This window comes from Chiloscyllium plagiosum, unplaced genomic scaffold (assembly GCF_037043375.1).
Source record: "Chiloscyllium plagiosum isolate Xiang-an unplaced genomic scaffold, Cpla_swu_hap1 HiC_scaffold_14, whole genome shotgun sequence".
NCBI classification, from domain to species: Eukaryota; Metazoa; Chordata; class Chondrichthyes; order Orectolobiformes; family Hemiscylliidae; genus Chiloscyllium; species Chiloscyllium plagiosum.
Window position 1 is genome coordinate 47,259,772 of NW_028270152.1, and position 23,079 is coordinate 47,282,850.

At 40.0% G+C, this 23,079-nt stretch overlaps 1 protein-coding gene across 5 annotated transcripts in view; it reads right to left on the reverse strand.

Annotated features, from left to right (window-relative positions):
- Positions 1 to 11,104, reverse strand: part of magi1b (membrane associated guanylate kinase, WW and PDZ domain containing 1b) — a 462,351-nt gene extending 451,247 nt beyond the window's left edge. For 4 of the 5 annotated variants that reach the window (XM_043708285.2, XM_043708283.2, XM_087994417.1 and 1 more), the window contains exon 1: positions 10,388 to 11,103. In XM_043708285.2, coding sequence (XP_043564220.2) covers positions 10,388 to 10,685 — 298 coding nt within the window. In that variant the 5' untranslated portion in view covers positions 10,686 to 11,103. Of the gene's footprint in view, positions 1 to 10,387 lie in introns of all 5 variants that reach the window. The other variant, XM_043708287.2, reaches the window with a different exon arrangement.
- Between the last annotated feature and the right edge of the window lie 11,975 nt (positions 11,105 to 23,079).

Below are 23,079 nucleotides of genomic sequence, written 5' to 3' on the forward strand. Positions count from 1 at the left end.
CTTATCACTATGGTTTCCCCAAAACTGGCATTGTTTACTTACTTTAATAGCACTTTCTTAAATGCATATTTTATTTCAGTATGTCATAAAAAAAGCAGAGGAACAATGTCAACATACACATACTTGAAACATTCTGCATCCAGCTGAAATATTATGGCATCAAAACACATATACTTCTTTCAAATATTTCACTACTTTAGTTCCAGCCTTAAATTCTTAATTAAAAGGCATTGTAGAGATTCTAGGAGTAAACCTGAATCCTTCAGTACAAAGGAAACACTGTTATCTGGTACAACAGCATTCCATGCCACCAAATCCTTCATCTGACAAGAGCACAAATATTTGGCCAAAATCCTCCAACGCAATTTTTAAAAATCTTTCCTTGTTACTCTAATATGAAGTATGCAGTTTTGGAACAAAAGTGATTTTGTCTTTTTTTTTAAAACAAGGTATTGGCAGTTTTGTTAACCATGGCTGTGATTTACAATTTTCAACGAAAAAAAAGGTTGAAAGTCATTGGAATAAAATGGTACAGCCACTACAAGGTGGCTTCTTCTACAACTGTCAAACTGAAGCTCTGCAATATTCAGCAGAGGGCTGAGGCTGAAAAGGGTATTATTGCCATCTTTACTGAAGATACTGAAAATACTTTTGTCAAGATAACTTGATGAGCCAGAGAAATAGAAAAGCTTTTCCATTTGATACTTTCTCTTTTCTATTCCATTTCTGAGATCGTGCTCGCCATATGTTTCTTAGCAGGAAGAGTTGTCACTGCACATGTGCGTGCCCGGAGTGAACCACAGATTATTAAGCCTGTACAGTTAGGCCCAATTTTCCTCTGTGTCAATATCCATAAGTGCTCACTTTCCAACTGGGATCAGGGTGTAACAGTTGCAAGGTGAACCATGCTTATGTCTTCCTATTATTTTTCAGACGTTCTGGGGTCAACTCTTGCACCCAGATTCTTCCAGTGTTTAAAATCAGATCTCTGGCCACAGAGTGAAGATTAAATCTTTCTAGCTTCTAAACTGATTTGTGTGGCTTATTTGTTTACTAAACCCACCAGGCTAGTTTAAAAAAATATGCTTTTGGCAGTAGCTACTGATAACAGTGGAGATTCTTTAGTCCAAAAATCTCAATGATGCAAGTATTGTGTATTAAAGAAGGGAGACCAGAAAAATCCAGTCTCTACATGTCAATTGGGAAAGAAGTTATGTTTTGATGTCATAGTATTGTGGGATCTTTAGCTTCGGTTTGCTCGAATTTTGTTTAGGTCTTACACCTTGTGACTTATTACATAGTTTGCTGTATCAAGTCTGGAGTTTATCCAATGAGTTCCACTACACATTCCTTGCATATTACACCTTCTGCTTCTTGCTTGCATAACTCCTGTCTCTTGTTAACAGGGTTTGTTAGGTCCAAGGAACTGCTTAAATGAAAAATAAACTAATGCAAAATACAGTCACAACAAAGAGATAACCTGCAGTTTCTGGGAATATTATCCAATAATATGACCCCTACTTATCAATCCTTCATGCTCCCAAATCAGGTTCTGAGTACAGTTTGCAACACCATAGCTAATGGAGGGCACAAAATGCACTCACAAACCCTATTCTTGACATTGAAAAGTAAAGCAGTGTTTCTCACAGTAATAAAGTTATACCTTCTCGCCAAATGAAACAGTGATAAAGCTAATTAAGTTGAACATTTTGCTAAAACAGAACAACAGGATACACATCTAATAATGTCGGGAAGTACCAGGAACACCAGCAAGGACACAGGATCTCTTCGTTAACAATAAAGTTCACTTCCATGCAGTTTCCTGCAATTGCTGTCTGAATGTTTCTGAATGCCTCCTTCTTTCATTGTTTGCAATATATAAATTTTGGGGACTTTTCACATTAATTTTTCACATCTCAATGACATACAACATTCATGACCATTTGTGTGGGCAGCTGACATAAGAACAGATTGTTTGTTCCAGGCACACTCTCTGGATAATGGACGATATGCAATAGTTGCATTGGATGACTCACTGGCAAACTCCAAACTCTTTGTACTCCAATAAGAAAGTATGGCTTCCATTTAAAAGCAAATGGAATCAAAATTAGCAACTTGTCACAAAGAAAATTGCAGCCAAAAACTCTGCACAATATACATTAGAAACCAACAAACCCAAACAAGTAATACTTTAATGTTAACTCATTCAAGTCTCACATAATCCAAAAAGCTGCCATCATAGCAATGCAGCATTCTGGAGTTACTGGTCTACAATTGACTGACAGGTTCATAAGATATCGGAGCAGAATTAGGTTGTTCAGCCCATCAAGTGTGCTCCACCATTTGATCATGGCTGATAATTCCCAACCTCATTCTCCTGCCTTTTCCCCAAACCTTGATCCTTTTACCAATCAGGAACTTATCTGCCTTAAATAAACTCAATATACTTGGTCTCCATAGCCCTCTGCAACAGTGAGTTCCACAGATTTACAACACTGGCTGAAGAATTTCCTCCTCCTCTCAGTTCTGAAGGATCATTCTTTCACTCTGAGGCTGTGCCCTTGGGTGCTAGTCTCTCCTCATCTCCGGGAACCATCCTATCCAAGTACACTCTATAAAGGCCTCTTAATATTCTGTCAGTTTCACTGAGATTCTCCTCATGTTTATAAATCTCATCGAGTACAAAGCCAGCATCATCAACCACTCTTCATACGACCAGCGTTTATAGAAGCACAGAATCCCTCCAGAGTGGAAAGAGGCTGTTCAACCCATCAACTCTGCACTTCTGAGGAGCATCCCATCCAGACTTTGCCCCAAATCTATCCCCATAACCCTGCATTTACCATGACTAATCCATCTATCCTGCACATCCCAGGAGACTACAGAGCAATTTAACATGGCCAATCACGTACCGGCACATCTTTCGACTGTGGGAGGAAACCGGAGTATCCGGAGGAAACCCATGCACACACAGGAACAATGTGCAAATTCCACACAAGCAGTCACTCAAACCTTGAATTGAACCCAGGTTCCTGATGCTGAGAGGCAGCAGTGATAACCACTGAACCATTGTGCTGTCTGTAGTATCCTCAGGATCACTGTTGTAAACCTCCTCTGGATCTCCTCCAGGGCAAGCACAGCCTTCCTTAGATACGGAACCTATAACTGCTCACAATATTCCAAATGCACTCTGACCAGAGCCTTATACAGCCTCAGCAGTACTTAGCTGCTCTTGTACTCTTCCTGAAATGAATACTAAAATTGAATTTGGCTCCCTACTTGACAACTGAACTTGCATGTTAACTTTAAGAGAATCCTGAACTCTGACTCCTCAGACCCTTGGTGCTTCAGATTTCCAAAGCCTTTTCCTATTTCGAAAATAATCTACTTTTCTATTCTTCATACTAAAAGGATTCAGTCAAAAACCTATTAACAGCTAATTAACTGTCCAGTGGATTTCTTCACCTGAGCAAACCATGGATTCCATCCTGGAAACTTTACTGTATTTTGACCAAGTCCATAAACAGATATACTCTTTCCAGTGGTTAATTTGGAGAGTGTTTGAGGTTTACATTCAAAAACAATGTCTTTCAGTGGTGAAAACTGCTGACAGAAGCATTTGAGAACAGTGCACTGCACAAAAGCTGAAGACTTGAGCATCTACTATCTCCTCCAATTCATACAGATGGTGATTGGCAGCAACTATATCTGACCACACAGCCCCTAGAGGTATAGCTAAAAGACAGATGGCCAGGGTGGAATTCCAGGGATGTATTTACAGTCATGTTGATAGGATGTTTAAAAAGGAAATCTGTATTAAATGGTAAAATGTGACATTCAAAACCTTTTCCTGTATTTTCTAAAGGCAGTTTTCGGATCTGAAGTTTTTCAGTGTTTGTTCTTGTTACTGATTCATTTCACAAGTCATGTGTCTACTTGTTAATATAAATTTATCATGCTTTTCTTTAATACCTCAAAAGTTGAAAAGGTGTCCATTCTCCATTTCATATCGAATACCTGTGTGACTTTATTCATTCACTAAAGAGAAAAAAAAAGTTTGCAGTTTGGCCTTATAGATGAATATTTCCTGGTTATTTACTTACTTAAAATGTGTTTATTTATTTATTTTTAAATAATCATTTTTCGCTCACATAAATCACATTTGACATTTTTTTAAACCATCTGTTTCCAGTTAGCTTCAATCAAGTTTGATTTTCCTCTTACAGTCAAAAGGTCTGTCAGTTGGAGAAACTTGATTACGTAATGGAGGAGGCTCAGGGTCATGCTGCGATGGTCCTACAGCACGAATCACTCCTGGTCTTCAGCTTTACATTCTGTTATTCAATTATGTTGCAGTAACATGATGTAACCTCAACCTCCGAGGGAAAGCGTGAATGTCATCTGCCTCCAGCTTTTAGAGGATTGTTTAAGATAATATATTTTGCTACATGTGTGATAACGATACCATATTGAAAATGCTTACAGCTTCAGCATCTCAGTTGAACAAGCATGCAATCTTTCAGCCTTGATTAATAACAAGCAATCCAGTGTTGTCTATTTTAACACTACCATAAACAGATTGAAGGCACTGGTGGAAAGTTTGTAACTTTGTCCAGTACAACAACTTTCAGTAGAATTAAGGCTTTCAAATCCAGTGACAAAGATTGTGATTTAAAAACAGATATTGAAGTGGCTGTTCAAACAAGGTGAATGGTTTTAAATAAGGAAGGTAGAAAAGAAAGGGAAGGGTGGAGGGAAAAATCAGTAATGCATCCTGGAGATTTTAGAAACTGAGAATCAAAAGATCTATGATCCAGGTGTAAGACGTTGAATATTATGTTTTGAAGCAGTCAAGAATATAAACAGTCAAGAAAATATTTTTACCCTTTGCAATGCATCATCTCTCAAGGGAAAGATAAAGCAGCAAGTGGCGATGTACACACCAGTTTGCAGTTTGCTATATGCATTCAAGCAACCAGTCAATTCCAGTCATAATGTTCAAATTTCTTCTGCTTCCCTTAAATCTATCAATTTTTGTTTTGTTTGAAAAATTTGATGCGTGCTGCGTTCTTGATCTTTCTTCAGAATTAGGTACACAGGCAAATGGACACTGAATATCAGTGCCATAGATATGTATTGAAGCAGTGTGGCCGAACTTCGTGTCACCACAGACAGCAATAATACAGTTTCAGTTTTTGACTGCAAGTTCTATATCTTCTTATAGCCCAGAGAAATATCAAGTGAAAGCAGCTAGCTGTCTGTTGTAGACAGCAGGGACAATGTAAAGAAAAGCATGTTCCAGGTTACTTCGTGATAACCTGCCGAAGTGTTTGCCCACTTAGCCTCTCTGATTATTTTACTAATAGGTCAGCAAATTCCAAGAGGAGTAAAATTATAATAGTCAAAAGCAAATTCAGACGATTCCATATTATCACAGAATACAAAGGAGGGACAAACTGCTGCACAGGATAAAAGAAGTCCCTAAGCTATACAAAGATGATAATGATACTATATGGCAGTAGAGTAGCTCCAAATTATTCCATTTAAGAAAACATGGCAGGCTCTCTGTTGAATTTAAGTTATCACTCTGTCATTAGCAGTGATATTGCTGTCTTATTGTTCAAAAGCACCAAACTATGGGATTGAATTAAACGCCGAGCAGTAACAATTAATGGGTGTAAATCGCATATATATACTCGTGCAATCAATAACTTCACATGCACAAGTAAATACAAAAAAGAAAATATGTAGATGGAATAAAATGGCTATCAGCAGTTCGAATTATTGTACAGTTTTAGCACATGTATGACACATACATCCCCAGTTCATTTTCTTTTCTCATCTTTCTCCACCTCCACCGCAGATAGTAGTTTAGAAATGATCCAAGCTTTTTACCCCAAGTTTCCACCTCATAATTCTAATATGAACATAATAAACCTAATACAACTGTAAAAAGTTGGAAGGACATAATTACAGAAGCTGCAAGCTAAATATTTGAAACAATGCCAAAGAGAACTACATCCGTGGACTTCCCAGGAATAAAATCAAGGACTAAACCCCTTAGCGAACAAGAACACAACTGCTCAAGCTTCAGTTTTGAAATCAGATGCAACCTCAGAATAGTAAACAGTCCTACCCAGCCAGTCTACTAATCCCATGTGAGATAAGTGAGCATGATTATGTCACCATTTCAAGTGACCTCTGGATAACCTTGGAACTACAGTTATATTTTCGGAAAGAGCAGAAAGTAAAACATTCCAGACTCCAGCACACTGGGCATTCTCACTGTTTCCAACAAACCACACAAACATAACAGCAAAAAAAATTACATTTTTCTCATCCTTATATTCAAACATGGTTTCTTTCACCTCTCAACATATCTATAACCTTCTCTGGGGCTCCAAACCTCCTGAGGCTCTGCATTCCTCCAACTCTGTTCTTTTATGCAAATCACCCAGCTCCTGTTGAAGCAAAGTCATTCAGACCCTTATTGCTCCAGAAGTCCAACACTTAAACCTTTCCATCTTTGCAATTCCCACTCTTCCTTTCAGATCTTCCTTGAATTTGATTTATACTTTAGAAGGAGTCTTGATGGGTTTTCCCATGTTAATAATATTTTCTAAAATACAAATTACTGTTTCATGCTTTTCACTGACTTATAACAACCAAAACTCTCCATGATGGAAATCTATTTTGCAGTCAGTAAACCTTTTGTTTCCCAGTGATCATTCTTTCACTTCCTGAAAGCTCTTAATAACATTACAGCCTTGGTGTATAAATTATAGCAATCTCACCCACACTCCTCAAAACTCTTTGCAATATAACCAAGCGGTATTTTCATAATGGATGAAACTAGACAGTGGCTTCAAATAAGCAGGACGTAAGTTCATAAAGTCCACATCAATACAGTAACAGGGAGTCACTGAACAGAAATACGGAGCACAAAAGCTAAAAACACGAGTCAGCCAGACTCAAAGCAGAAAACATAACTCAGACCAGATATTGAATTTGTAGCTTTCTTCACAAGAATGACATTGTGACTTCAAAAGATTGAAGATACTTTGCAGGAAATTGGCTTGTATTCCCTTGAGCTAAATCATGGTGATTTAATTTAAGCATTTAAATTTGTTTAAGGGCTTCAATGACGTGGTTATAGAGAAACTAGTTCTTATGATGGGAAATCCAGAAGAAAGCATAATCTTAAAATTAGAGTTTAGCTATTTAATAATACACAAGTTGTGCAAATTTGATTGTTGTTTCAGAAACAGTTGTGGTTGCTGGGATGGAACATCAGCAGATTTTTGTTAAATTGAAGTATAAAATGGTACGGAACAAAAGTGAGTAAATAAAATCAGCGTGTGATTTAATTGAATGGCAGAACAGGAGATGAACAGTTTACTTTTTTTTTCTATGTTTCTTGACCTGAACTGCCCAATAACACAAAATGTGACCATCAAAGTTGCAGAACAAAAAACAAAGGCTTATTTTTCCATTTGGAAAGTGATCCTTGAATCAGGGCATTGGTGCAAGTAACTCAGGAAATCTCCAGCCTCAGGAAAAGGATCAGGCTTTTCACAAGTTAAAAGGCAGCAGCCTTAGTGATCACAAACTAACCACAAGAGATAGCAAAAGGATTGTAACTACATAGATTACCCTCGATAGCTGATGGTTCACTAACTCCATTGTCAATACTGCTCATTAGATCATCTTGGTATAATCTCTGTTTTCGAAGCAGTCACTTGGGTTCAAGCTTTTCAAACACAAAGCCATGGTGAATTCAGCAGACCTTAACACAAAAACAGTAGCCATGAAACACTGACTCTGTCCTTTATATGTGACAAGATGAATTTCTGTTTGAAGATGATGAAATGCCTTGTAATCCAACCATCCTTAAAGAAAAACTATTGCTCAGGTCAGAAAGAGCGTTCACAACACAGTGAAATTATTTAGTTATTCAACCAGTTAAGTGTTCACAAACTGGCCCCATTTTATTTAGTAATTTTTTTTCTGAACTAATGACACAGAGCTTTTCAAGTTTTGATACAAAATCTCTTTCTTAGCAATATCCTTTGAACATTTGGACAAGTGAGCCATATTTATTCAGATAAAATTATGTGGGAATATTCCATTAATGATAACATCATCTTTAAAACTCTCAATATAATCAATGTAACCTTTAATTCAAACCTGACATAAAATTCCATGCATCAGTGCATTTCCACCTATCCATGAAATATGATTAATCAAATCCACCATGTCTGTAAAAACATAATCGTGCTGGTTGTACCCAGCATAAAGGAGGAGGTAATAAGACTGTGTTGTTTTTGTTAAACAAAGCAAGATTTCACTGAACAACAACACGTCAATTACATTACATCTGAACTCCACAATTACCACAATACTACTGGATCAAAAAGTTAGGGTAAAATGGACAACTACAATTGTGCAATGAAGTTTTGTTTCCAATTTATGAACCAAGAAATTATTTTTTCTGTACAGATTATAGAGAATGTATTTTATGTGCTGAGACACATTCAAAAAACAGACCGAGACCACAAAATACAAAAGTTTTGATTTTACAGTTTGTCATCAACATCTCTGAAACAGAACTCTGCTCATACCTTTAGACAGTGATGATTCAAAATCCTATGTTTTCTCCACCATCCACAACCCCTTGAATCCAACAGACAACATTGTTCTTATCGCCTTAAGGTCAATATGGTTGGGTTTCCAAATCTATTCCATTGCCAAATTTGTATCTTCCCATTTGTTACACAAAACACAGGAAAATAAATTTGTTTTATGTTTATAAAGATGGGGGCGTGCAGACTGTTCCTATACAGGTTGGCGAACACATTCCTTCTTAAAGATATGCTACACATGACAATGAATTTGTAGACATAGTTTATAATGCATGTCTACAGAGACCCCACAGTCAGAATTAATTGCAATAGCACTTATAGCCAAATTAAAGACAGACAAATCACCAACCTCTTCTAGGTTTAGCTTCTCTTGCAGGTTACAGCAACTATTTAATTTCAACTTGAATACTAAACCACCAATAAAACCTGCTAAAAAGTACTAATTTCTTATAATTAATTTATTTGTATGAAGCAAATACTAAAATTAGCACTCATTAAAAGTTTAAAAACATTCCCAGTAAGGTCAATGAAAAAAATGTTCATTTTTGCAGACCTGAGACTAAGGCTTCTACAGAGCAGTAAGGCATAAAGTTTCCTCATGGCTGAGCAGGTAGCACACCTGCTGCTCAGTCAGAAAAGCCCCAAGTCCCACTCCAGCACAAAAAGCCAGACAACACTCGACAGGAGGAGTGCACTGTCAGTGCCACTGCCTTTTAGATAAGGTACGATCCAAGACCCGATTTGCTTGCAGGACGGTGTGAAAGATCACACTGCACAATGTTTACAAACGAGCAGGGCAGTTATCCCTGTGTCCAAGTCAACGTTTATCCCTCAATCGACATCACAAAAAACCGATTACCTTATCATTATTGGTTGCTTTTTATGGGAGTTGAGAGTTTGTTGCTGGAAAAGCACAGCAGGTCATGCAGCATCTGCAGTCCTCACTTTCTCCTGCTATTTATGGGAGTTTGGTGAATTCCAATTAGCTGTAGTGTTTCCTATTTTACAAGAGTGACTGCATTTTAAAAGTACTTTGGAAGTCATGCAAGGTACTATATTATGAATGTCAACCTTTCTTTCAACAAGTAATGTTTGTCAGGCTGCTGAACTTAATCTGGACAAGTCTTCTTATTTAAATGATTTGAAAATGACAATGTAAAAATACTAGCACAACAAACATTTTGGACTGGAATAAATACAGTGAAAAGGACCCTGTTATAAAGCTGGAAGGTTATTTCAGTAAATTAGTGCAATATTTTGATTCAAGCTGGTGTTTAGTTATTAGCAGCTTTGAAGTTGCTACTCTCTTGAATTACAGCATGTCAAGAGGAGACTAGCTGGGACTGGTCTTCAGCATTTCTTTACTATTCACTGGCGTTAGTCCTCTTGAATAGATCTGTGCACTTTCCAAGTGCTATGTAAACTTACAAGGCCAGACATAATCCCAGTAGCCCAATGAATTCTACCTCTCTACACAAACACCATCAACATGGTGTTGCTGCCTCTCTAATAAACAGGAACCCAGTTGATCATTGTCAAGCAAACTGGTGGAATCTTTGGATCATGTCTCAGGAGGGGATTTGCAACCATGGCTGGTACAGTACAGTAACCAGGTGAACAATCACTGAACAAAACAGAATCAAAACACCGACCATCTGATCTCAGTGGTTGAGAGGATAGCGACTCGTGTGTGTATAAAGCTAGTGACAGCCTCTCCAGCACGGCTACTGGGCTGGGGCTCATACCTTGTCTGACAGTTTTCAAGCGGATCGGCCCCTTGCAGCTCCTGACCAGGGCGCGGACATCATAGAGAGGCAGCCCGGACACATGTACTCCGTCAACTTCCAGCAACAACTCGCCTTCCCTCAGCTCGCCGGCGCTGTAAACGATCTGATCCTGGTTCGCCTCCCGCAAGTAGGAGAACTCTCCACTCTCAGCTCCACCTGAGATGACAAAAGGCAGCTCCCCTTGGCTGCTCTTGGAGACCACACTTTCGTGCACTTTGGTGGTCCAGTGGTTTTTCTTCTGAATCACTTTCGACATGGTGTTTGTTTGGTTTATTGTCGGAGTGGGAGAGAGCCAGCAGACTGCCTCAGGACACTGAGCACAAACAGGTGATGAAGCGGATCATAAGAGTCTCGGTTCCCTTCCTCACTCAGTAACTTGGAGCAGTAGCAGCAGCAGTAGCACCGTCCTGGGTAGCGGCAGGAGCAGCAGCTTCTGCAAGGCAAGCTCCCGAGTTGCTGCTGCTGCTGCAGAAACCATCGCCTCAGCTTTCGGCAAACATCTGTCCCCGGAATCTTCCCAACAACAACAAAAAAGAAAGCAATAAAAGGTTCAGAAAGAGAGAAACCCCAGCTGCCAGTAAGTATCTCAATTTCAGGGCACTCTGCAGTTTGGAGAGGGGGGTGGTGTACAGTTGTTTTAATCCAACTCACTCTGTCTATCTGCTTCTCACTTTCTGCTCTATTCCAGCAACTCACTCACATACTCTGCTCCAGACTAGCCAGGCGCATGCGCAGCACCTTCCCCAGCTCCTCCTCCTCCTCCTCCCCCCCAACACCCGTCGATATCGCCCCGCCCCTCCGCAGGGTCCTAAAGCCCGCCCTCTCCTGGGAGGCCGATCCCGCGATCGCGGAGTCTCTCTCCATTGGCATCACTCTCTTCCTGGGGGAGAGGCAGATTGTCCAACTGTCAGCATCCACAAGGCAGTCGAAAGGGGGACGGTATCTCACAGGGCAGCACTGACAGCCTTTGGTCTTTTTTTTTGTCTTTTACGCCCGCAACGCGTCGCTGCACGAGTTTGAAACAACTTTTAAACTTCTTGTTTCGAAACAAAAGTTGGCATTTTTTTAAAAATCAGCTTCCCTCACAGAAATGGGCGATATGTGAGAGTGGTCTCGAAAAATGCACAATCACAGAGATCTTGTCCAGATAGCGAGAGAGCTGACTAAACTGGGAAGCGATTGGCCGACGAGACGAATAAGCATGTCTGGGATTTTTTTTAAAGTCGAATCTCACTTGTTATTATCCTCATTTTAGCTAATAACTTCATCCCATTTCAAATTTCGTAAGTTCTAGCAATAGTTATGTAATAAACTAACTTTGTTTACCACAAAGCTTTATAAAATGGAACACATAAATTTAAAAGGGAATGAAACAATTACAAATTCGTGGCGCATTGGCCACTTTGCTGATATATCTAATGTCCTGACAGAAGATAGGACATTGATCACTTAGTGGAGACAGAATAAATAATCATGAACAATAAGGACATGAAAGAGCCATTGAACAAATGATTTATGCCTGTGTTCCCTATAGAACATCCAAGTTGTACACCAGAAATAATGGATAAAGCTGGAGCTAATAAGAATATAAAATTAAATTAATTAATACTGGCAGAGAAAAAAGAAGTGCTGGACAAACTCAAGGGAGTAAAATCTAACAAATCTGCAGGACCTTGTGACCTGTCTCCACCAGTTCTAAAAGCAATAGTTGCAAATCCAGCCAAAATGCTGATTACGATTTTTCAAAATTCCCTACTTCCAGCAGATCGAAAGATAGCTAAACAGGAAGCAGACAGTAAAGAACTTTTGCTTCAACTGTATTCAACACTGGTGAGACCACACCCAGAGTACTGTGTTTTGTTTCTTTAATTTTTTACAGGATGTGGATATCAATGGCTAGGCCAGCCTTTCTGCCTTACTGCTCAGAGAGCAAATAGGAGTATTGTAAACCACATTGCTATGGGTCCAGAGTCATATGTAGGCCAGATCAGATTTCCTTCCATAAACAAAATTAATGAACTAGGTGGGTTAGTACAACAATAAACATGATCTTTCTTTGTAACTCAAGATTTATTTTTAATGAATTCAAATTCCACGTGCTGCCAAAGTCAGGCTTCCTGATGGAGGGCTTTTGCCCAAACGTCGATTTTCCTGCTGTTTGGATGCTGTGCTTTTCCAGCACCACTCTAATCTTGATCCTAATCTTGAATGCACATCCCCAGAATATGGATTGGAGCCTGGATTTCCTAATCCATCAAATCACCACTGCACCAATGTCAGATGTAGCATGTGCAAATTTTGGTTCCTCTTGGCTAAAGAAGAATAAACTCACCATATAGGAACTGCAGCAGAGGTCCGCTAGATTGATTCCTAGGATGGTGGGATTGTCCCAATAACAGGAGATTGAGGAGACTGGCCCTGTATTCTCTGTAGGTTAGAAAAATGAGAGGTGATCGCATTGAAACTTCCAAAATTCTTCAAGGGGGAGACGTGTACAGGCAGAAAGGGCATTTCCTCTGATTGCGGATCAAGAATGAAGGGACACAATTAAAGAATAAAAGGCAAGCTATTTAGGACTGAAATGAGGAGCAACTTCATCACACTGAGGGTATGAATCTTTGAAATTCTCTACTCCAAAGGGCTATGAAAATGCAGACATTAAGTAAATTTAAGACAAAAGGTTGATAAATTTTTTACTAATAAGATCAAGGGATATGGGAGTAACATAGAAATAAGGGGTCAAGTTAAGCCATGGTCTAGAATGGATGAGCAGGCTCAATGGGTTGACTGGCCTACTTCTAACCAGGGCTGTAGATAGGGCTTCAAATGAAATAGTAGGGGAGTAGGGGTTCAGTTGCATGGAAAATTATGGAAAAAGTTAAGGGGGAATCTTAGCAGAGGTAATAGGACAGAGATTATGGAAAGGATCAGGAATCTAAATTCAGGCACAGGAGATAAGGGGACAATTATGAGAAGGAGGGGCTGAAATTGAAAGTCACCACAGGACTGAGGGTGTCGCATTTAAATGCACTTAGTATATGAAACAAGGTAAATGAAATAGGTGGGTACATGTTTTGGGTATCACAGAAATGTGGCTGCAAAACAGGATGAGGGATTAAATATACAAGGATACACATCCTAAAAAAAGGACAGGCAGATGGGCAGAGGAGGGGGGTGGTTGCCATTTTAGTAAGAAATTAAATTAAATTGAGAGCAAGAACCAGTATCGGTGTGGAAGGTGAAGAATCTGTATGGGTAGAGTTGAAGAACCACAAAGTAAAAAGACCCTGATGATCGTTATGTACAGTTCTCCTAGCAGTTGCCAGGATGTGTAGCAGAAAATAAATCAGGAGAGAAAGAGCATGTAAGAAAGGTGCTTTCACAATAATCATGGTGGACTTCAGTCTGAAGGTGGACTGGGAAAATCAAATTGGTAGTGGGTCCCAAGAAAAGGAATGCATGGAATGTCTATGAGATGGTTACTTGAAACAACTTGTGGTAGAGCTCTCCAGGAAACAGGCAATTCTGGATTTGGTGATGTGTAATGAGACAAACATGATAAGGGAACTTAAGGTGAAGGAACACCTAGCGGCCAGAGACCATAATATGTTAGAATTCACCCTGAAGTTTGAGAGGAAAAACTTGAATCAAATCTGGTGGATGCAAGCTTCATTTGGTTTCCTCCCACAATTCAAAGAATGTGCAGCTTAGGTGATTTGGCATGTTAAATTGCCCATAGTGTCCAGGGTAGGTGGATTAGCCATGGGAAGTACAAGGTTACAGGGATAATGTAGGGAGGTTGATGTGGATGGGATGCTCTTCGGAGAGGCTCTGTGGACTTGATGGGCTGAATGGCCTGCTTCTACAATGGAGAGACTCTATAATTCTTCGACTGCAATCCAGAGCTCTGAAAGAGATAGCTGAGAAGATTGTGGAGTAAACAGGCAGGAGGCTGAAAGAACACAGCAAGCCAGGCAACATCAGGAGGTGTAGAAGTCAATGTTTCGGGTGTAACCTTTCTTCAGGATTGTGGTGATCTTTCAGGAATCACTGGAGTCAGGGAGGGTTTCAGAGGACTGGCAAATGTAATGCACTTATTTAAGGAAAGGAGGAGGCAGAAGATGGGAAATTGTAGCCCAGTTGGCTCGATTCGGTTATTGGTAGGACTTAAGAGTCCATTATTAAGGATGGGATTATGGAACATTTCAAAATGAATGGTAAAATCGAACTGGTTCAGCAGGGCTTCATTAAGGAGAGGTCAAGCCTGACAAATCTTTTAGAATTCTTTGAGAAGGTAATGAGCAACTTAGACAAAGGAGAGCCAGTAGACATCTATTTGGATTTTCAGAAACCTTTGACAAGGTGCCACACAGGATGTTACTAAATAAGATATATTAGTGTCATGGTACTGGCATCAGTAGAGGCTGACTGCCAGAAGGCAGAGAGGGGGAAGAAAGGGGTCTTTATCAAGATGGCAGCTGGTGACTAGCGGAGGTCCACAGGGGTCTGTCTTGGGTTCACAACTATTCTCAATATTTACTAATGACCTGAGTGAAGGAACTGAGGGTAATGTTGCTAAGTTTGAGATGCCACTCTCCCTGCAGTGGGCCACTGTCCCTGCCTGTTTCAAGATGGCCAACATCATCCCTGTGCTTAAGAAGGCTCATGCAGCATGTCTCAATGACTACCACCCAGTGGCCCTAACATCCAAGGTAATGAGTTGCTTTGAAAGGCTGGTCATTGCATTAATCAACTCCAGCCTCCCCACTACTCTTGACCCACTCCAATTTGCCTATCAGAACAACAGATCCATATCACTTGCCCTTCACTCCTCCTAAGAACATCTTGACACCAAGAACATCTATGTAAGAATTCTACTCATTGACTACAGTACAGTCTTCAATACTATTATCCCCTCGAGGCTGATTACTAAACTTTGTGATCTTGGACTAAGCCCCACTCTCTGCAACTGGGTCCTCAGTTTCCTGACCCACATGCCACAATCAATGAGGATTAGGGACAATGTTTCATCCTCACTAACACTCATACTCAGCCCCTTACTGTACTCACTGTATACCCACGACTGCGTTGCAAATACCAGACTAATGTCATTTACAAGTTCGCTGATGACACCATCATAGTTGGTTGAATCTCAGATGGTGACGAAACAGACTACAGACAGGAGCTGGAAGACCTGGAAAAATGGTGCACTCAGAACAACCTAGCTCTCAATGCCGACAAAACCAAGGAACTCATTATTAACTTTCGGCGGGATGTTACTCATGCCCCCCTCCACATTAACAGCACAGAGGTGGAACGAGTGGACAGTGTCAATCTCCTGGGAGTAGTCATCCACAACAAGCTTTCCTGGACTCATCATGTGAATGCACTGGTTACAAAGGCCCAACAATGTCTCTTCTTCCTCAGGCAGCTGAGGATTTGGCATGTCGGCAAATACCCTCGCCAACTTTTATAGGTGCGCCATCAAGAGCATTCTGTCTGGATGTATCACGACCTGATATGGCAACTGAACTACTCAAGATTGGAGACGGTTACAGAGAGTGGTGAACTCGGCTCGGACAATCACAAAGGCCAACCTCCCATCTATAGAATCCATCTACCAGGCCCACTGTCAAGGAAAGGCCGCCAGCATTCTTAAAGATCCATCCCACTCTGGCAATATTTTTCTACATCCTCTACCATCGGGGAGAAGGTACAGAAGCCTGAACACATGCACCAGTCAGTTTCAAAACAGTTTCTACCCTACTGTTAGAATACTGAATGGACGCACAAACTCTTAACATTCACCTGCGCCTGCGTTTTTGTTTTTGCCGCTTTTTACCTATTATTTACTTATCTATGCTATTTAACTCTGTGATCTGCCTGTATTGCTCGCAAGTTCAAAGCTTTTCACTGTGCCTCGGTACATGTGACAATAAATCAATTCAATTCAATTCACTGGAGGGACAGTGATGAGGAGGGAGGGAGGCTCAGAAGAATTTGGACAGGTTAGGAGAGTGGGAAAACAAGTGGCAGATGGAATGCAGTGTGGGAAAGTCTGAGGTTATGCACTTTGAAAGGAAAAGTAGAGGCACAGACTATTTTCCAAGTGTGGATAGGCTTCAGAACTCTAAAGAACAAAGAGACTTAGGAGTCCTAATTCAGGATTCTCATAAGGTTAACATGCAGATTTATTTGACAGTTAGGCAGGCAAATACAATGTTAGCATCCATTTTGAGACTGCTAGAATACAAGAGCAGGGATGTACTGAAGAGATAAAACAAAAACTACAGATGCCAGAAGAAACACAACCAAAAATTGCTGGTGAAACTCAGCATTTGTGGGAAGAAAGCTGAATTAACACTTCGAGTGGTGACTGTTCATCTAGATAGTTACTGATTGGTTAGGTAATCAAATAACATAGGGAAAAGGCAGGAGAATAAATTGAGAAACATATCAGTCATGACTGAATGGTGAAGCAGACTCGATGGGCCAAATAGTTGAATTCTCCGATATCGCATAATCCTTTTCCACTGTTCTTATGTTCCCAGAGACTGGAAATAAATGGGGCATTTTTCACTTGGGCACACTTTGATTCAGGAGTGCCACAAAGATTAGTGCTGAAGCCTCTGCTATTTGTAATAAATATCAATGACTTAGAGAACGAGACAAAGAATACTGAATCTACATTTTCCAACAGAGCAAATTGGGAGTCAAATTGTGAGGAAGACACAAAAAAATGGTAAAGAGATAAAGGTATGTGAAGTGAGTGGGTCATAAGGTGGCAGATAGAGTGCAATATGGGCAAGTGTGAAGTTATTCACTTTGCTCACTAGAATAGAAAATCAGAATATATTTTAAAGGCGCAAAATGTACAAACATTGATGTTTGTCGAGGATTGCATGTTCTCATACAATGAACATTAAAAAATTAATACACAATACACAAATGATCATCTGTCCTTTATTGCAGAGGGAGTGGTGTATAAGAATAAAGGAGGCTTTCTTCAATAAAGTAGGGTGTGCTGTGAGACTACACCTGAAATTCTGAGAGCTTTTGTCTCCATATTTAAAATAAATTATATTGGAGGCAGTACAGCAAAGGTTCACAATTGATCCTGGGGATAAGAGGATCATCCTATAATAGGAGGTTAAGTGGATCTATATTCTCTGGAGAGTTGCTGAGAGTTGATCTTATTGAAACATTCAAAATTCTGACAGAGCTAGACAGAGTAGCTGCTGAAAGATTTTTTCTCCAGCTGGGGAATCTGAAAGAAGGGGCACAATTTCAGGATAAAAGTTAATCATTTAGAACTGAGAGAATGCAAGGTGATGTGAATCTCTATCTGACTGGACGCACTATCTTTGAATGTATTTACGGCTAAGTTAGACAAAAGTCTGCTCAGGGAATCAAGGGATTGGACAATGGGCAAAAACCTTGAGTTGAACCACAAGATCAATGTTGCAACCACCTAATATGTCTGCAATATGGTCCATGGATTTACTAAATATACCTTATGTAACTCCCTTTTTAAAACTTAAAAATGGTTTAAGTTAAAGTAGACCAGCAGTCCAGCTTTTTATTAAACAAATTAAAGGTTAGTTTGTTACTGAATGTCCCTTAAGACTATAGAGATAAAGTTATCAACTGGAAATTACTATACTAAGATTAAGTCAAATACAGAGTTTAATGCAGAAAAGTGTGAAAGTGGTTCACCTTGGAAGGAGTAAAAGGAATGCAAAGTACTGGGCTAATGGTAAGATTCTTGGTTGTGTAGATGAGCAGAGAGATCTCCGCGTCCAGGTACATAGATCCTAGAAAGTTGCCAACCAGGTTGATAGGGTTGTTAAGAAGGCATACGGTGTGTTAGCTTTTATTGGTAGAAGGATTGAGTTTCGGAACCATGAGGTCTTGCTGTATAAAACTCTGGTGCGGCCACACTTGGAGTATTGCTTGGAGTTCTGGTCAGTGCATTATGGGAAGGATGTCGAAACTTTGGAAAGAGTTCAGAGGGGATTTACTAGAATGTTGCCTGGTATGGAGAGAAGGTCTTATGAGAAGAGGCTGAGGGACTTGCAGCTGTTTTCATTAGAGAGAAGAAGGTTGAGCGGTGACTTATAAGAGACATATAAGATAATGTGGAGAAAGTGAGGACTGCTGAAGAAGGGCTTATGCCCGAAATGTCGATTCTCCTGCTCCTTGGATGCTGCCTGACCTGCTGTGCTTTTCCAGCAACACATTTTTCAGCACATATAAGATATTCAAAGGGTTAGAGAGAGTGAACAGTGAGATCCTTTTTCTTCAGATGGCAATGGCTAGCATGAGGGGATATAGTTTTAAATTGAGGAGTGATAGATATAGGGCAGATGTCAGAGGTAGTTTCTTTACTCAGAGAGTAATAGGGGCGTGGAACACACTGCCTGCAACAGTAGTAGACTCGCCAACTTTAAGGGCATTTAAATGATTATCGGATAGGCATGTGGACGAGAATGAAATAGTGTAGGTTAGATGGACTTCAGATTGATTTCACAGGTCAGTGCAACATCGAGGGCCAAAGGGCCTGTACTGTGCTGTAATGTTCTATGTTCTAGATAGGCTTAAGAATAATTAGAACAGAGTCCCAATAAGTGGCTGTGGTGTATTGTTGGGATATGGTGCTTAAGTTATTTATTGCTTAAGCAAGGAGTTCTACAACTGATGCCAGATCAAGCAGTTGAAAGGACTTCTGTCGTTCAATAGTTTGCATTTTTCTGATGGGGAGTTTCAACGGGATAGCAAATCTGGGAAACAGAGAAATTTCCTCGTACTTCGCTCGGTCAGTGGTTTCACAATTTCACGCTGCTTGACTTTCTTCCAACAGAATAGTATTTGGTTTTGTATATCTTTTCATTTTGCTTTCCCTCGCTCAAAAATCTTCTGTCTGATGGCATTTTCTTCAAGCCTTCTTCTTGGGTTCTGCACACAAGATGGAATGGGTATCAGTTTTTGTCTTTTAGCTGATGCAATCAGATTTTCAAATGTATTGGCTGTTCAATTTGAATGGCTTCCAGTTTTTGTCTGTTGTGGTATGAAGAGCTATTCACCTTAGATTGACCTACTGTGTTAGTCAAGGTGAGATGAATTCGAAGTATCTCCTTTTCCTGATTTAAGGCTGAGAGAACACCATTTCAAAAGGCTTTGAAATAGTCTCATGGAACAAGTATGGTTTACTGTGGCCTCCATCTTAGAGAGACTTTTTAAGTAATTTGCAGTGTATGGATTTCAAAACAGAAATATCCTAACATTTTTCTTAAATCTTTAATAACAAAATGGAAAGCTCGTAATATGGTGGAGCAGACTTGATAGGTTCAGTGGTCTTTTCCTGTTCCTACTTCTCACATTCTTATGGAGACAGCAAAACTACCTGTGTACCAAACAGCATAGAGAGCCTTATGTGCTTTACAACTAACAGATCATATCTAAGCTCTGCAGTCCTGCAACATCTCATTATAAATGGTGATAGACATTGAAACAACTCACTAAAGGAGGAGGCTCCATAAATCGCTGATGGGAGAGCTGACATATCAACACACTAGATAAGACTGAACTATTTGCAATGATATAAAAGAGGTAAAAATGGCTTTTGCCCGAAACGTCAATTTCGAAGCTCCTTGGATGCTGCCTGAACTGCTGTGCTCTTCCAGCACCACTAATCCAGAATATTTGCAATGATATTCAGCCAGAAGTGCTGAGTGGATGATTCCTCCTGAGGTCTGCATCATAGAAACATCGAAGTCAGGAGTAGGCCATTCAGCCGCTCAAGTCTGCTCTGCCAGTGCATATGATCATGGTTGATCATCGAGCTCGATACCCTAAACCTGCCCTCACCTCTTAACCCTCGATCCCTTCAGCCACAAAAGCTATATCTACCTCCTTCTTGAAATTATTCAGTGTCTTAGCTTCAACCACATTCATGGCTGTGGATTCCACAGGCTCACCACTCTCTTGGTGAAGAAACATCTCCTCACACCAGTCCTAAAACTCCTGCCATCCAGAACATCCTCCCTGCGTTTAACCTGTCTAGTCCTGTTGGAAATTTGTAGGTTTCTATCAGATCCCCTCTCATTCTCCGAAACTCAGTGAATACAATTCTTAGAAACACAATCTCTCTTCATACGTCAGTCCTGGAATCCCAGGAATCAATTTGGTAAACGTTTGCTGCATTTCCTCTCTAGTAAGAGCATCCTTCCTCAGTAGAGGAATCCAAAACAGCACACAGTATTACAGGTGTAGCCTCACTAATACTCTGCATACTTCCAGCAAGACATCCTGTGCTTGAATCCTCTAGCTATGACAACCACATACAGCTGTGTGCCTACTTTCAGTGACTCGTGCACACAAACAACAAAGTCTTGTTGAACATTCCGCTCTCTCAATTTACAGCCATTCAAATAGTAATTTGTCTTTGTATTCTTTTTGCTACCAAAGCAGATAACCTCACATTTATATACATTATACTGCATGTGTCATGCATTTGCCCACTCACGCAACCTTTCCAAATCACAAATGCAACATAGACGCATAGAGTCATACAGCTCCTTTGGTCCAACCAGTCCATGCCAAACATAATCCCAAACTAAACTAGTCCCACTTGCCTGCTCCTGGCCCATATCCCTCCAAATCTTTTCTATTCATGTACTTATCCAAATGTCTTTTAAACGTTTTAATTGTGCCTACATCCACCACTTCCTCTGGAAGTTCATTCCACATGAGATCCACCCTCTGTGTAAAGAAATTGCCCCTTATGTCTTTTGTAAATTTCTCTTGTCTCTCCTTAACATCCCTGCATCCTCCTCACACATTACCCTTCCATGCCTTTGAGATATTACATTTAGTTCCCTCATCTAAATAATGAACATATATTGTGTATAGCGGGGATCCTAATACCAATCCCTACAGTACACCATTTGTTGCTATCAGCCATTCAGAAAAAGACCAATTTATTTCTACTGTTTGCTTCCTGCCTGGTAACCAATCCATCGCAGTGTACTCCGCCTAGTTCTATGTGCCTTAATTTTATGTATTAATTTCGTATATGGGACTTTGTCAAAAGCCTTTTGAAAGTCGAAATAGACCATATCCACTGGCTTCCCTAATCAACTCCTTCAGTTACATCCTTGAAGGATTCAAGTAGATTTGTCAAACATGACTTCCCATTTGTAAATCCATGCTGACTGTGTCTGATTCTACCATTGTTTCCTCAGTGCTCTGCTATAAAATCCTTGATAACAAACTCTAGCATCTTCCCCACTGCTGTCAGACTCTAGTCTATAATTCCGTGTTTTCTCTACCTCCTATTTTAAATAGTGGTATTACATTAGCTGTCTTCCAAACCGTAGGAATTGTTTCAGAGTCTAAAGAGTTTTGGAAGATGATCAATAATGCATCCATGATTTCTAGGGCCACTTCCTTAAGTACTCTGAGTTGTAGATTATCAGGCTTTGAGATTTAACAGCTTTCAATCCTGTCAATTTATCCAACACCATTCTATATAAATAAAGATTTGCTTCAATTTCTCTTTCTCATGAAACCCTGTGTTCCCCCTCGTTTCTGGTACTTTGTGTACCCCTTTGTGAAGACAGAAACAAGATATAAATTTAGTTCATCGGCCATTCCTTTATGCTCTATTATGCTCCTGAAGAAGGGCTCATGCCCGAAACGTCGATTCTCCTGCTCCTTGGATGCTGCCTGACCTGCTGCGCTTTTCCAGCAACACATTTTCAGCTCTGATCTCCAGCATCTGCAGTTCTCACTTTCTCCTGCTCCATTATAAATTCCACTGTTTCTGCCCATATGGAACCTACATTTGTTTTTACCAATGTTCTTCCCTTTACATACCTATTGAAAATTTAGCGTCAGTTCTTATGTTTCCCACAAGTTTACTGTCACTTTCTATTTTCCGTTCTTACTACAAGAGGATAAGGAACTGTGCAGGGGAGTGGGTGATGATCAAATGAAGAGGGAAAGCAGCAAAACCAGCTGAATGCATAGTTTCACTCTTCATGGCAAAATGAAGGTTTGGAAATGGCTGGTGGAGGAGAAGGAAGCTTTAAGTTATCTTTTCTCTCCAAAATGACCCTGGATGTGTGATTTTAGCAGAGAAAATCAAGCCTCAGTACTGCTTGATATAGGAGGTGGTTTAGCTGAACTATTTGTGCATCATATATGTTTGCACTCCTTGGACCCTTTGAAGGGAGGATGTGGACAATTTCAGGAAATCACTGGGACTGGGAGAGAGTGAAAGGAATCAAAGCGACAGGTGAGAGAATAACCTGGTTTGATAATAAAGAGGTATCCCATGAAATAATAAAAACAAACTTATGTCATCCTTACTGATTTAATCATGATTTCTTTCTTTCTCAGGCACTAAGTAGATGAGTCAATAGTGAAAGAGTGCAAGATAGGTGTTACAAAATAATTGAGAGTAAAAGTGAGGCTGAAAATCCAACCAAGAAATACTTATGGCTCAGAAAAGTGGACAAAAGAATAGGAAAGCATAGTTGAAAACCGATAGTTTGGAATATGTAAGGGTGAATCGGATTTGGAATTAATCATTGAATACGATATGTTGGAGTCCACTAATACGAATAATAGATTGACAATAAAAGTAC